General features: G+C 42.5%; 1 protein-coding gene across 7 annotated transcripts in view; it reads right to left on the bottom strand.

Annotated features, from left to right (window-relative positions):
- VIPAS39 (VPS33B interacting protein, apical-basolateral polarity regulator, spe-39 homolog) overlaps window positions 1-12,865 on the bottom strand; it is a 47,327-nt gene that overhangs the window by 12,314 nt on the left and 22,148 nt on the right. For 3 of the 7 annotated variants that reach the window (XM_081830141.1, XM_081830140.1, XM_081830142.1), the window contains 9 exons: window positions 8,369-8,461; window positions 7,606-7,708; window positions 5,592-5,738; window positions 4,497-4,535; window positions 4,072-4,136; window positions 3,289-3,345; window positions 1,920-2,012; window positions 938-971; window positions 331-433 (listed from right to left, as the gene is read on the bottom strand). In XM_081830141.1, coding sequence (XP_081686267.1) covers window positions 331-433; window positions 938-971; window positions 1,920-2,012; window positions 3,289-3,345; window positions 4,072-4,136; window positions 4,497-4,535; window positions 5,592-5,738; window positions 7,606-7,708; window positions 8,369-8,461 — 734 coding nt within the window. Of the gene's footprint in view, window positions 1-330; window positions 434-937; window positions 972-1,919; window positions 2,013-3,288; window positions 3,346-4,071; window positions 4,137-4,496; window positions 4,536-5,591; window positions 5,739-7,605; window positions 7,709-7,943; window positions 8,102-8,368; window positions 8,462-10,314; window positions 10,425-12,707 lie in introns of all 7 variants that reach the window. The other 4 variants (XM_081830144.1, XM_081830146.1, XM_081830145.1 and 1 more) reach the window with 4 other exon arrangements.

Here is a 12,865-nt window from a genome sequence, read left to right as displayed (position 1 = left end):
TCATCACCTGTGGGGTAGGAATCATCATTTCCGTTGTATCGTTGTGGAACTGATGCTAGGAGAGGTTAGGGAACTTGCTCAAGGTCACTTCATGAACTTAGTGGTGGTGCCTGTATTCAATGCAGGTTATGTTGGACTCCAGGGTCTGGTTCTTAACCACCTGCTACACTATCATTTTATCACTGGCTGAGGTACATTATTAGTTATCCCATCATGTTTCAGTATCTCACCTAATAACAAAAAAGGACAGTGTCTTCTCTCTTTGTATCCTCCAGAGAGCTTTGAATAAAGTACTTTGTAAACTTTATAGACAAGATGATCAGTTCTTACCTGAAGAGGTCCAAAAGCAGCTTTTGATCCCCTATTTCTTTAAGGAAGTGAATGAGATGTCTCAGGGCAACCTGTCGCACCTCCAGCTCTCGGAAGAGGATCTCTGGTAGGTAGGAAGGAGTTAGGTGGAGAAAGATTAAAGCCTATTATTCAAGTGTGAAATTGGTCTCCCTCCTCATACATTCCAAACATCTCCTCAAAGCCAATCACAAGCGAGGAACAGCTTTTTGTGGCACCAATTCCTCTGGATCAACCCACCACCAGCACACTCCATGGTCCAGGGCAACTCTTGGCCATTCAATCAGCCCTCAGTTCTCACCAACCCAACCAGCAGGCACCTAGCATAGACTCTGAGGTCCTCAAACCAACAGAGCCATCTGTCTGTCTAGTAAATAGGGAGGCTTTGGAGTTAATGTATTTACCACCCTACAGGATGAACAACCACCCTCAGAGATGAGAAGAATACTCTGAAGTCTTAGGCCACCCCAGCTGTCTTTGAAGCAGAGCTGATGATGGTGAATTCTGATAATGGAAGCCACAATGCCATTCTCCCTTCAAATGTAGCAGGCATCTTGTCAACTGAAGATTTCTCTCAGTTCACGCTCACCTTTGCTCAGTGTCCTTTTCAGGAAGATCAGAACCTAGAGGAAAAGAGAACAAAGAATAAGTTACCCTGTGTAACCTACAAACACAAAGCCCTGCCCTGAGCTCCTGATGTGTAGGAATGAGGTGACTCCTTAGGAATCTTGGCACATTCAGACAACAGATTTCTCTTTGGGATGGAAGGACAGGTGATAGACATGTGGAATTGAGCTGTGTCTCAGAGACATTCCCATACTGGCAAGAGACACCTCCCTCTGGGAGAGACTGCTCTCATGCCTCTCCTGCCTCAGATTACTTTTTTATTGTTGTTTTTATTTTTTTAAAGATTTATTTATTTGAGAGAGAGCACATGCGAATGTGCACTTACACGTGTGCACACAGCAGCGAGAGAAGCAGAGAGAGAATCTCAAGCAGACTCCCTGCTGAGCGCAGAGCCCCATGCAGGGCTCGATCTCACGACCCTGAGATTATGACCTGAACTGAAATCAAGAGTGGGTCACTCAACCGACTAAGCCACCCATGCGCCCCTCAGATTACTTTTTTTTTTTTTAAAGATTTTATTTATTTATTTAACAGAGAGATAGAGAGAGAACAAGCAGGCAGAGAGGCAGGCAGAGGGAGAGGGAGAAGTTGGCTGCCCGCCAAGCAGGGAGCCCAATGCGGAGCTCGATCCCAGGATCCTGGGATCATGACCTGAGCCGAAGGCAGCCGCTTAACTGACTGAGCCACCCAGGCGCCCCCCTCAGATTACTTTTTAGAACAGAGTAGCCAACCTGCTGCTTCTTGATTATAATCAAGAGTTCCACATCCGATGCATTTCCTGCCAGCCGAGCCTCAGAGCAGGTATTACTGAGGATCCTACACTTCAGGAGGAATCCAGGATCTCTACTAGACATTTAACCTAAAATGTTAAACTCCTATTCTGATCAGGCTTCGAGAAACTAATGAGAACAACAATTAAGCAAAAGACAAAGCCCACCACTTACTGCAGTAATGACGTTTCCGTCGTGCACGCTGACTGCTTCCTCCAGGAGTCGTAGCTTGTCCTGTAAGGAGCGGAATCGTTCTAGAGAGCAGACCTGGCAGTACAAGAGCAGAGTTAGTGTGCAAGGAAGTCCGCATGTCCTCATGGAGTCCTGCTGCAGCCAAAGGCTGGAGATCACTCATTCTCTTTTAAATGACGTATAATTGACATACAGTAAAATCTACTCAAGCATAGAGTTCAGCGAGTTTGACAAGTACGTATAAAATTCCATCTAACTGTTACCACCATCAAGATACAGAACAACTCCATCAGGCCAAAATGTTCCCTTGTGGGCTGATGTCAACGCCCTCCTTCCATCCCTAACTCCTGGCAGCCACTCATCTTTCAGTCACTGAAGTTTTCTCTTTTCCTGAATTTCACAAATAGAATCATACAATATGTACTCTTTTACATCTGACTTCTTTCACTCAATATCACGTTTCTCAGAGGAATCTATATGTTGTGATGAGTACTACTAGTTTGTTCCTATTCACTGGTAAGCAGTTTTCATTGTATGGACAGATCACCATTTATCCATTTATCTACTGAAGGATATTTGGGTTATTTCCATTTTGGGGGCTATTATGAATAAAGCTGTTGTGAAAATCTGTGTTGTCTTTTTTTTTAAGATTTTATTTGAGAGAGAGAAAGCGCACACACGAGAAAGTGGGCACATGGGGGGTGGGGGGTGGGGCGCAGAGGGGGAAGGACAAGGAGACTCTGCACAGAGCGCGAGCCCAACATAGGGCTCAATCCCAGGACACTGAGATTATGATCTGAGCTGAAACCAAAAGTCAGACACTCAGCCTACTGAGCCACCCAGGTGCCCCCGTGTATAAGTCTTTGAGCATATTTCAATTATCTTGGATTGTAAATGTCTAGCAATAAAATTAAGTATACGTTTAACTTTGTAAGAAGCTGCCAGACCATTTTCCAGAGTAGTTTTAACATTTCACTTTCTTGCCCCCACTGTATGAGAGAGCTCTAGCTCCTTCACAGCCTCCCAGTGCTTGGTATGATCAGTATTTTTAAATTTAGCCACTCTAGTGGCTGTACAGTAGTATCTCACAGTTTTAATTCACATTTTCTTGATAACTGTTGATGTGGAAGATCTTCTCAAGTGCTCTTTGGCCATTCATGTACCTTTTTTCTGATATAACTGAAATCTTGTGCCAAGTTTCTTATTGGGTTGTTTATCTTCTTATGAAAGACAATCATTGTCCTTTATATAGTCTGGATAAAAATCCTTTACAATATATGTATTTTGCAAATATTTTCTCTCAGCCATGATGGTTTTTCCCCCACAAGAACTCTCTCTCCAGTGACCTCACCTTGCCCTTCCGGAGGCGCCACACTGTGTCACTGGGGCTCCAGTCATTGCTGTAATCCTGGAATGTTAACAACACATGAATCTCAGGAAGTTAAGGGATCAGAATTATCAGTGTGCCAGCTCCTCACCTGAAACTCATCTTTATTCCCCGATAGGGAAATATTTTATGGGAGGAGGAAATGAATGGAAAAAAAAAAAAATGAAGAATAGGGATAGTCTTGTTCTGAGTTTCTGAAGGAATGAGAATAGGGACAATGAAGGCAAGAAGAGATGGATCAAAGAGGGAAAGAACCGACTGACAAAACCCTATGCCTAGTGGTTCAGGATTTCATTCACCAGATATAATCAGTCACGTTTTGGGATTCTAATGAATGACTCTGCAGACAGAAGGAAAGAGGGAGACATGTTCCTCTTCTGGACCTTATAATAGTTTCTTCCTTATGAATGAATTTGCTTTGTTATGTGTTTCTTGGGAATATGAGCTCCACCAAGCTTCCAGACCACAGCAATGATCAAAAGTTTCAAAGTACAGCCTCCAAAAGGCAGTATAATGGGTAAGGAAAGTGTACTAAGACAGAATCAGAAAACAGATTGTGAGTCCCAGTTCCACCACTTAATAGCTATGAGACCCAAGGCAAACCCTGATGTTTAAATACCCAGTTTTCTTATCTACAAAAAAGTTAAAATAATAGCTGCTCAAAAAGTTGGAAATATCAAGCAAGATAATGTACATCAAAGCGCTTGGAACTTGTAAAGTGTCACACCAGTGTAAGCTATAACTCACCCTGTATTCCCCCTTGGGTCTGCCCAGCTCTGGAGCATAGCTTTTGGCAGGTATGTCCGACAGAGCTGAAAAAGAACAGGCAGCTGGTTCAGAAGGACACCATCTTCAGGTCAACCCTTTCCTCTATTGCTTCCTTCTCACACACATTTTTTTGACTTGTGAGGTCCCAAGGCATCTGAGACATCTTTATGGCCCAAAGTAGATCTTAGCTCCTCCCCAAAGACAGCATCCCTAGAAGTCACCCCTTGCTCCTATAGCCAGCATGATCTTGACCTCCTTATTCAGTAACAGAAAATTTCTCTAATAATGGTGGTAGATTCAGAAGAAATTTCATCTAATTACCACCTTTCCCCATGACTCCCCAGACTGTATCTCATATCAGTAACATCTCCCACAGCAATCAAGAGCAGAGGGTCAATGCTTACCATCAGAAAGGGACTGGAAACTTCCAGGTCTAGTTCTCCCTGAAGGTAAAGAATATGTAAGGGAAGAGATCAATAGTTCAAGTCGGAGCCATTTCAGACTTGGTTAAGAATGCAGTATGTAGGGCACCTGGGTGGCTCAGTTGGTTAAGCGACTGCCTTCGGCTCAGGTCATGATCCTGGAGTCACAGGATCGAGTCCCGCATCGGGCTCCCTGCTCAGCAGGGAGTCTGCTTCTCCCTCTGACCCTCCTCCCTCTCATGCTCTCTGTCTCTCATTCTCTCTCTCTCAAATAAATAAAATCTTTAAAAAAAAAAAAAAAAAAGAATGCAGTATGTATAGAACCTTTTTATGCAATATGGGAACTCAGGCTTAAAAAAACCTCCATTCAACTTCAGAAATTTGAGGTGCCAAGAAAAACACAGGGTGGAAAATTTTTTAAATTGTGGTAAAATATATGTGATGTAAACTTGAGCATTTTTTACCATTCTTAAATGTACAGTTCAGTGGCACTGAGTATATTCACACTGTATAACTATCACCACTATCCATATCCAGAACTTTCTCATCATCCCAAACTGAGACTCTCTACCCATTAAACAGTAACTCCCCATGCTTCCTTATACCTCCAGGCCCTGGTAACCACTATTTTACTGTCTTTCTGAACCTGACTATACTAGGTGTCTTATAGAAATGGGATCATACAGTATCTTTCCTTGTATGTCCGGCTGACTTTTTTTTAAGGAACTGCCATACTGTGCTCCACAGCGGCTGCACCATTTTACATCCCCACTGGCAGTGCACTAGGGCTCCCAACAGCAATGCATAGGGGTAGGCAGGAATGCTGACCATAGCAAATTTCTTCAGTACTTGCCACAGAGCTAATGTCAGTTTTGTTCATCATGTTCCTGAAACCCAGTCTCATCCCTCTGAATTTCTCTCATTTCTCCCACTTCTAATCCCTAACTGCCAGCTCCAAAGATAATTCTTTATCCTTCATTAGTTTTTTTCTTCCAGAGTAAATGATAATTATAGCCTGAGTGGTTTTTTGAAAAGAGAAAAGGAGGGCCCTCTGTCCCTTTAACCATCACTCTTTACCTCTAAAAAAGCTGCTCAGGGAGTAGGTAGAAGTAGGTTTGGGTAGTTGTGCGTAGGTGGAGAAGCTGTTCCGGCTCTTTAGCTGTTCACGCCCCTCCTGGCTCGACCCACTATTACCAGCAGTCTCTTTGATGGACCATGAGATACCTGTGAGATAGTAAGAACTAAATCAGTGATTCTCATCCAAGATAAACCTTGAAATCCAGCATTCTGATAAACACTGAAAGTTTTTCACCAGAGGCCCTGGTCCCTTATTAACATGGACTTAAAAAATTGGGGCAGGGAGAAAGGATAAAATCAGATAGACTAATCAACAGAAAGAGGAGCAAAGGAAATTAATAAATGGATCACAGAAAAGGAAATTCAAGTGGCTACTAAACATATGAAAAAGGGGCGCCTGGGTGGTTCACTCCTTAAGCGTCTGCCTTCAGCTCAGGTCATGATCCCAGGGTCCTGGGATCAAGCCCCGTTGGGCTGCCCCCTCAGCGGGAGCCTGCTTCTCCCTCTCCCACTCCCCCTGCTTGTGTTCCCTCTCTTGCTGTGTCTCTGTCAAATAAATAAATAAAATCTTTAAAAAAAAAAAATATGAAAAGATGCTCAACCTCACACTTAATAAGAGAATTACACAAAGTATACTGAGATACCTCTGGCCCCTCTAAGACTGGCAAAGATCCAAAGTCTGATAATACTCTGTTGGCAAGGCTGTGGGGAAAGAGGAACACTCGAACATTGCTGGTGGGAGTACACTGGTGCAACCCCTGTGGAGAACAATCTGGCAACGTGTACCCCATACAGATGCAAATACCCTCTGCCAGTGATTCCACTCTAAAAATTGATCTTTCATGTATTCATATTGGGCAGGAAATAAGGTTATTGATAGCAATATAAACAAGAAAAGATTGGAAATTATCTGAAGTTCATCAAAAGTGGACTGGTTAGGGGCACCTGGGTGGCTCAGTTGGTTAAGTGTCTGCCTTTGGCTCAGGTCATGATCCCGGAGTCCTGGGATCAAGCCCCACATTGGGCTCCCTGCTCAGGCGGGGAGCCTGCTTCTCTCTCTGCCTCTGTTGTTCCCCCTGCTTGTGCTCTCTCTGTCAAGGGAATAAATAAAATCTTAAAAAAAAAAAAAAGTGGACGGGTTAAATAAGTTATGGAAAATCCATACAGTGTAATCCTATGCTGCTGTTTTCAGAGAGAGTGAGAAACTTCTTTATGTACTGATATAGAAAGATCTCCAAGCTATATTGCCAAGTGAAAAGAATAGGGTATATAAAGTATGCTACCATTGGTATAAAAAAGGGAATAAGAATATATATTCCTATATGCATTTCCAAATGTAGAAAGAATCTTTAGTTGAACACACAAGAAGCAAACAACAGCAGTGTCTTGGGACAGAAGGAACTGAGAATAGTAGATGCATGATAGTGTGGGAGGGAAACTTTACATTGTATGCCTAAAATACTTGATTTTCAAATCCTGATGGTATTTCCTATATTAAGAAAAATTTTTTAAATATTCTTAAAAATCAGATGGACTGGGCAAAGGTGTTAAGTGGTATTATAAAACAGCTAGACAGTGAGGCCTGGTGGCTAAGGAAGTCAGTCCTGCCAGCCAATTATGAGCAATTAAGCCAGCAGTTCCAAATATGACTGAATATTAGAAGCACCTGCAGTACCCATTATAAATTAAGACTCCCCACCCCCACCCCTGAGACCTACTGAATCAGTTTCTGGAGTAAAGCCTAGGAACCTAACTTTAACAAGCACCCCAAAGGAGTCTGAAATAGCCAGCCAAGCATTAGCCCCAGGATGGCAGACCTAGAGAGCCATATGGGAACCACCGCTGTTATTTCCTCAAGTTTCTTCTGGGGTTAAATTTCCAAATGTATGCTCATCTAAAAATAGTCTACCTTCATTCCCCTTCCTAACAAGCACTGAGGAGATGAGCAAGCGGAGCCTTCATTAGTGACAAGAACCCTGAATATCAATCCCTTCCTACAGCCTCCTCTACTTACTTCCCACAGGTTCCCCACTCCAGCTGACTCTCTCCAGGTCATCGTCATCCTCATCATCCACGAAGTCGCGAAGACTATTCACTGCTCTCTTGGATTCCTTTAACTGCAGAGGGACATAAGGCAGGGCACTCAGGTAATCACTACTTCCACCTCTCTCTTTGACAACCAAGAAGGTTGAGCAATTGGGACTTAACATGGCCAAAACTTTCACTCTCTGCAATAGAAAGCCTAGCCTGCTAGATATTTGCCAAGAGAACAAATTGCTTTTTAGCCAACACTGAAGTCCAGTGGCAAGAGTTAGAAGGAATTAAAGCTGCTTTTAAGTTCTAATCATATACCTGGCAATGACTTGCTGTGTAAACCTGGGTGAGTTTATCCATCTCTCCAAAAATAAATCCATTTCCCCATTTGTAAAACAGATGCAAAAAGACAACATCCAATCCAGTTCATCATTCAAAAATAACAAATTACATCACATGATAAAAGACTTGGGATTCTGAGGGAAAAAAAAGAAACTGAAATCACCTTAAGAATAAAAGTAAGAAGGGCAGAGAATTTGTTTTTACAATCCTTCTGGCTCTTTTTTGAGGGCTCTTCTCTATGAAGATTTTTCTAAAGATCTAACCCAAAACATTTCTGAGCCTAATGGAGAGAGAGTGAGATGTACTGTACTGTACAGGTTACCAAGGATGTGAGAGGAAGAAATTTTAGAATGGCAATGTGGAGGAGGTGTGACCTGCAGCAATTGTTCATGAAGACCTACCTGTGAGAGCTCATCATCTTCATCATCAAAGGTGAAAGCCTTGAACTTGGAGCTGTTCCAATATTCCTCCTCATCACCCTTTGTCCGATTCATCTGGAATAAGAGTAAGACAGATGTATGTCCCTCCCTGGATTGCTTCCAAAAGAGCGCCAAAAGCTTTAGATTCCTTCACTGCAAACTCTCCCTCCCACCCCACCCTGCAGTTATTGGAGATGTTTAAAAAAATTTGAGAAAGGAAATACTGAATCTGTCACGTCAAATCAGATCATTAGGTCTCCAACTGATCAAACCATACTTCTGATCCATTATCCGTTAATTACCCACAAGTAGTCATTTATTCCTAGAACAACTACTTTGTTCAAGGCACTCTCTCAGGTGTTGAAGGGATATTTACAAAGTGCAAGACACAGTCCCTCTTCTGAAGAACCCTACAACAGAACTGTGTATTCAGCATTGATACATATAAAGGTAACAGTACAAGACAGGCAAGAGTTATAAAAATGCATCACAAATTTTGCTGAATACACAAGATCAAAGTATCAACAAAACAGATAAGAACTGCATTCATGTATTGTTCAACATATATCTATTATTGAGTGCCATCTTTGAGGCACTGTTCTAGGCTCTGTGAATACTACAGTGAATAAAACTGGCAAATATCTTGCTCTCATATATGCTTGCTAAATGCCAGAAGAAGAAAGCAAAGATTAAATGAAACAGAATTATCCTGCCTGTATCTTCAAATTATGAGTAATTGACCAAAAAGTATTAGCCAAAATTTAGGAACTGAGGGTGTGTGTGGCTAAGAAAAGTATAATAAGAATCAGTCAAAACACTACAAGTCCCTCTCATAATTCTAAAATTAGATTTCAGGACAACGCTCTCAGGTCCCCTCCCTCTTTGGGAGCTTTGTACTATCACTCAATAAACTTCACTATAAAAAAAAATTAGATTTCACTCTGAAAAAAATGTTTTGCCCTAGAATTACAAACTTAATTATCAATGCCAACTGGATAGAGTGAAAACTGATTTAAACAAAGAACTAGTTACCAAAACTCCCAAAGCAACAAAAATAACTCCAAAGGCTACACATCAAATTCTGAAGAATCAATTTGCTTTTCCTTTTATTTCAATAGTACCTTCACAACAGAAGCTTCAGATAGACTCATCATGGCAGCCCTGTTGAACTTCTTTTTTAATTGTGTTTTTTTCCCCTTAGGATTGAATTGTAAGAATTCTTTTTTAAAAAAAAGATTTTAGACGAGATCGGCGCGCTCAGGGTGGGATGGCTTATTTTAAAAGAGAGAGAGTGCGCGTGCGCGAAAGAGCATGAGTAGGGGGGAAGGGCAGAGGAAATCTCAAGCAGACTCTGCACTGAGCATGGAGTCTAATGTGGGACTTGATCTCATGATCCTGAAATCATGACCAGAACCAAAATTATGAGTCATTCGCTTAATCAACTGAGCCACCCAGGTGCCCCTGTTGAAGCTTCTGATGGCCCTTAACATACTCTACAGACATTCCTCGACTTACAATGGGGTTAACATCTGGATAAACCCAATGTAAGTCGAAAATATTGTAAGTTGAAAATGCTAAACAGCACAGCTTAGCCTAGCCTACCTTAAATGTGCTCAGAACACTTATATTAGCCTCAGTTGGGCAAAATCATCTAACACAACGCCTATTTTATAAAAAGTGTTGAATATCTCATGTAATTTATTAACTGCTGTACTGAAAGTGAAAAACAGAATGATTGTGTGGGTGCAGAATAGTTTAAATATATCAGTTGTTCACCCTTGTGATCATGTGGCTGACCAGGAGCTGGGGCTCACTGCCACTGCCAAGCATCAAAAGACTATCGTGCTGTATATCGCCAGCCCAGGAAAAGATCCAAATTCAAAATTCAAACTACGGTTTCTACTGAATGTATATCACTTTTGGGATACCTGGGTGGCTTAATTGGTTAAGGGTCCAACTCCTGATCTCAGTTCAGGTCTCGATCTCAGGGTCATGAGTTCAGGCCCCGTGCTGGGCTCCACACTGGGTGTGTAGCCCACTTAAAAAAAAAAAAAAAAGAATATATATATATATATATATATATATATATGAATGTGTATCACTTTTACACCATCATAAAGTTGAAAAATTTTAAGTTGCACCACTGTAAGCCAGGGAATCATCTGTACTCTCACTTCCTGATTCTTGTGTTTTCAGGGGATACAGGAATTGCAAAGGTATGGTGAGAATTTTCTACTATCTGATCCCTTCCCATGGCGGACATCACTAATTGATTTCTACTGAACCCAGATGTAACTTAAAAATCCTTCTGTGTATTTAAAGCCAAATAAAGCTGGCAGATACAATGAAATCATCCCTCATGGTGGTACAAGCACAAGCTTTATAGTAGGCAGCTTTGAATTCAAATCTTGGTTTCCCAATTCTGAGCAAACTGGTTAAATAAATTTTACGTCTAGGCCTTGGTGAAAATGATACCCTACCTCACAGGATTGCAGTGAAGAAATAGGACTCAGGAAACACCTAGCAGAAAGTACATACAAAGGTCAATTCTTCTTAGCACAGGATATTTTACTGATACCTTTCCATCTTGGTTTCCTTATCTGTAAAATGGGCATAACAATAGACACCTAACTTACAAAATTGTTGTGAGGTTTAAACTAGTTAATACTTGTAGAGCACTGGGGCACCTGGGTGGCTCAGTCGCTGAGCGTCTGCCTTCAGCTCAGGTCATGATCCCAGAGTCCTGGGATCGAGCCCCGCATCGTGCTCCCTGCTCAGCAGGAAGCCTGCTTCTCCCTCTCCCACTCCCCCTGCTTGTGTTCCCTCTCTCGCTGTGTCTCTCTCTGTCAAATAAATAAAAAATTAAAAAAAAAAAAAAACTTGTAGAGCACTTAGTGCCTGACACAAAATTAATACTCAGTATTGCTTTTTATTAACAAAGCATCATGGTAACTTGGAAAAAGCTAGAAAGAAGGGCGCCTGGGTGGCTCAGTCATTAAGCGTCTGCCTTCGGCTCAGGTCATGATCCCAGGGTCCTGGGATCGAGCCCCACATCAGGCTACCTGCTCCGCGGGAAGCCTGCTTCTCCCTCTCCTACTCCCCCTGCTTGTGTTCCCTCTCTTGCTGTGTCTCTCTCTGTCAAATAAATAAAATCTTTAAAAAAAAAAAAGCTAGAAAGAAAATATTTTTTAAGCAATCCTAAAGATTTAAAACAACTAACTTGACACAAAAATGCTGAGAATGGCTCTCACAAACACGGAAGACTTTGTAGAGCATGTAAATGTCCCTGGCACAGATACCAACTTACAGAGCGCTCTGTCATCCTCACAACAGCTCTGTAAGGTAGGCCTAGTAGATTTCATCTCTATTTCACTGATGAGGAAAATGAGGCACAAAAGGATTAGGTACCAAAACCACTTTGCTAATTGCTCCTATAATCCAGGTTTTCAGGCTCCTGGATCCTTTCCACTCTGACATGCAAGGTCCTTCTCTGTTTCACCCTAGGGAAAACCAGGGCAGGTCCTTACTTCCCTGCAGTAAATAAATATCAAGCATGCATATGTCCAACAAGCCCAGTAATCCACCAGTGGATTTCTGGAATCTTTTTTAACCATGCAACCGCAGTGGATACTTGACACCAATTTGTACTTCTAAAGCCAAATCAGAGCCTAGATTTACTTGCCAAGGAAAGAGATAAAGTTAATTTAACGTCTCTAGAAGTTACACCAACCAGGTACGATTTTAAAAGTGACTGAAAAAGGTGCTTCAACATGATTTCAAATACAGCAGAGGCTTGTTCCTATCGTCACCTGTTCACTTAAAGCCCACAAGACAGGGCAGCAAATCCAAGGAACATTAACAAAGCAAAGGAAAACAGGCATCAGGAAAAAAATACACAACCAACACGCCCCCTGCTTCAGGACGCTTCACAAACCAGCTACCGAGAAGTTAGATTCAGATTCAATTATGATCTTCGGAGCCAGGCTTATTACAAGGTGAAGCTATGAACTAAGACCAGGGAATGTGGGTTAACCGAAGAAGACTCTACGGGCGAACGTCCAGGAAGCCATGGATCTACTGCAGTCGCCAGAGCCCGGCGGATCGCTGGCAGAGTAAATGCTCCTTCAAAATCAAATGTCGAGGTTCACTAACAGCCCCAATCCCGAGCGTACTCGGGCTCCCGGCGTACTCGGTCGCTCCGACTGCCAGAGTCGGGCCTGGGGGGTGTCTAGGGACGCCTAAGAGAATAGGGGAAAAGGATGTTTGCGGAGAGGCTGGAATCAGCCACACACGCGGCCCACACGGCTTGGGACACCCTCACCTCTTCCACACCGAGCCCACCCTTTCAGGACAGCGTCAGACTCTTCCGCCGCTGGACCACCCTTTCTAGTCAGGCTAGGCGGCGTAGAAAATGGGCGGAAGCTTATTCGAGGAGTGGGGTGGTGGGAGGGAATGTGAGTCAAGAGGGGAGCCGCAGGG

Source organism: Leptonychotes weddellii, chromosome 9, assembly GCF_054177405.1.
Source record: "Leptonychotes weddellii isolate Sample4059 chromosome 9, ASM5417740v2, whole genome shotgun sequence".
Lineage (NCBI taxonomy): Eukaryota > Metazoa > Chordata > Mammalia > Carnivora > Phocidae > Leptonychotes > Leptonychotes weddellii.
The sequence above is the reverse complement of the archived record's forward strand: the minus strand, read 5'-3'. Positions and strand labels throughout refer to the sequence as shown.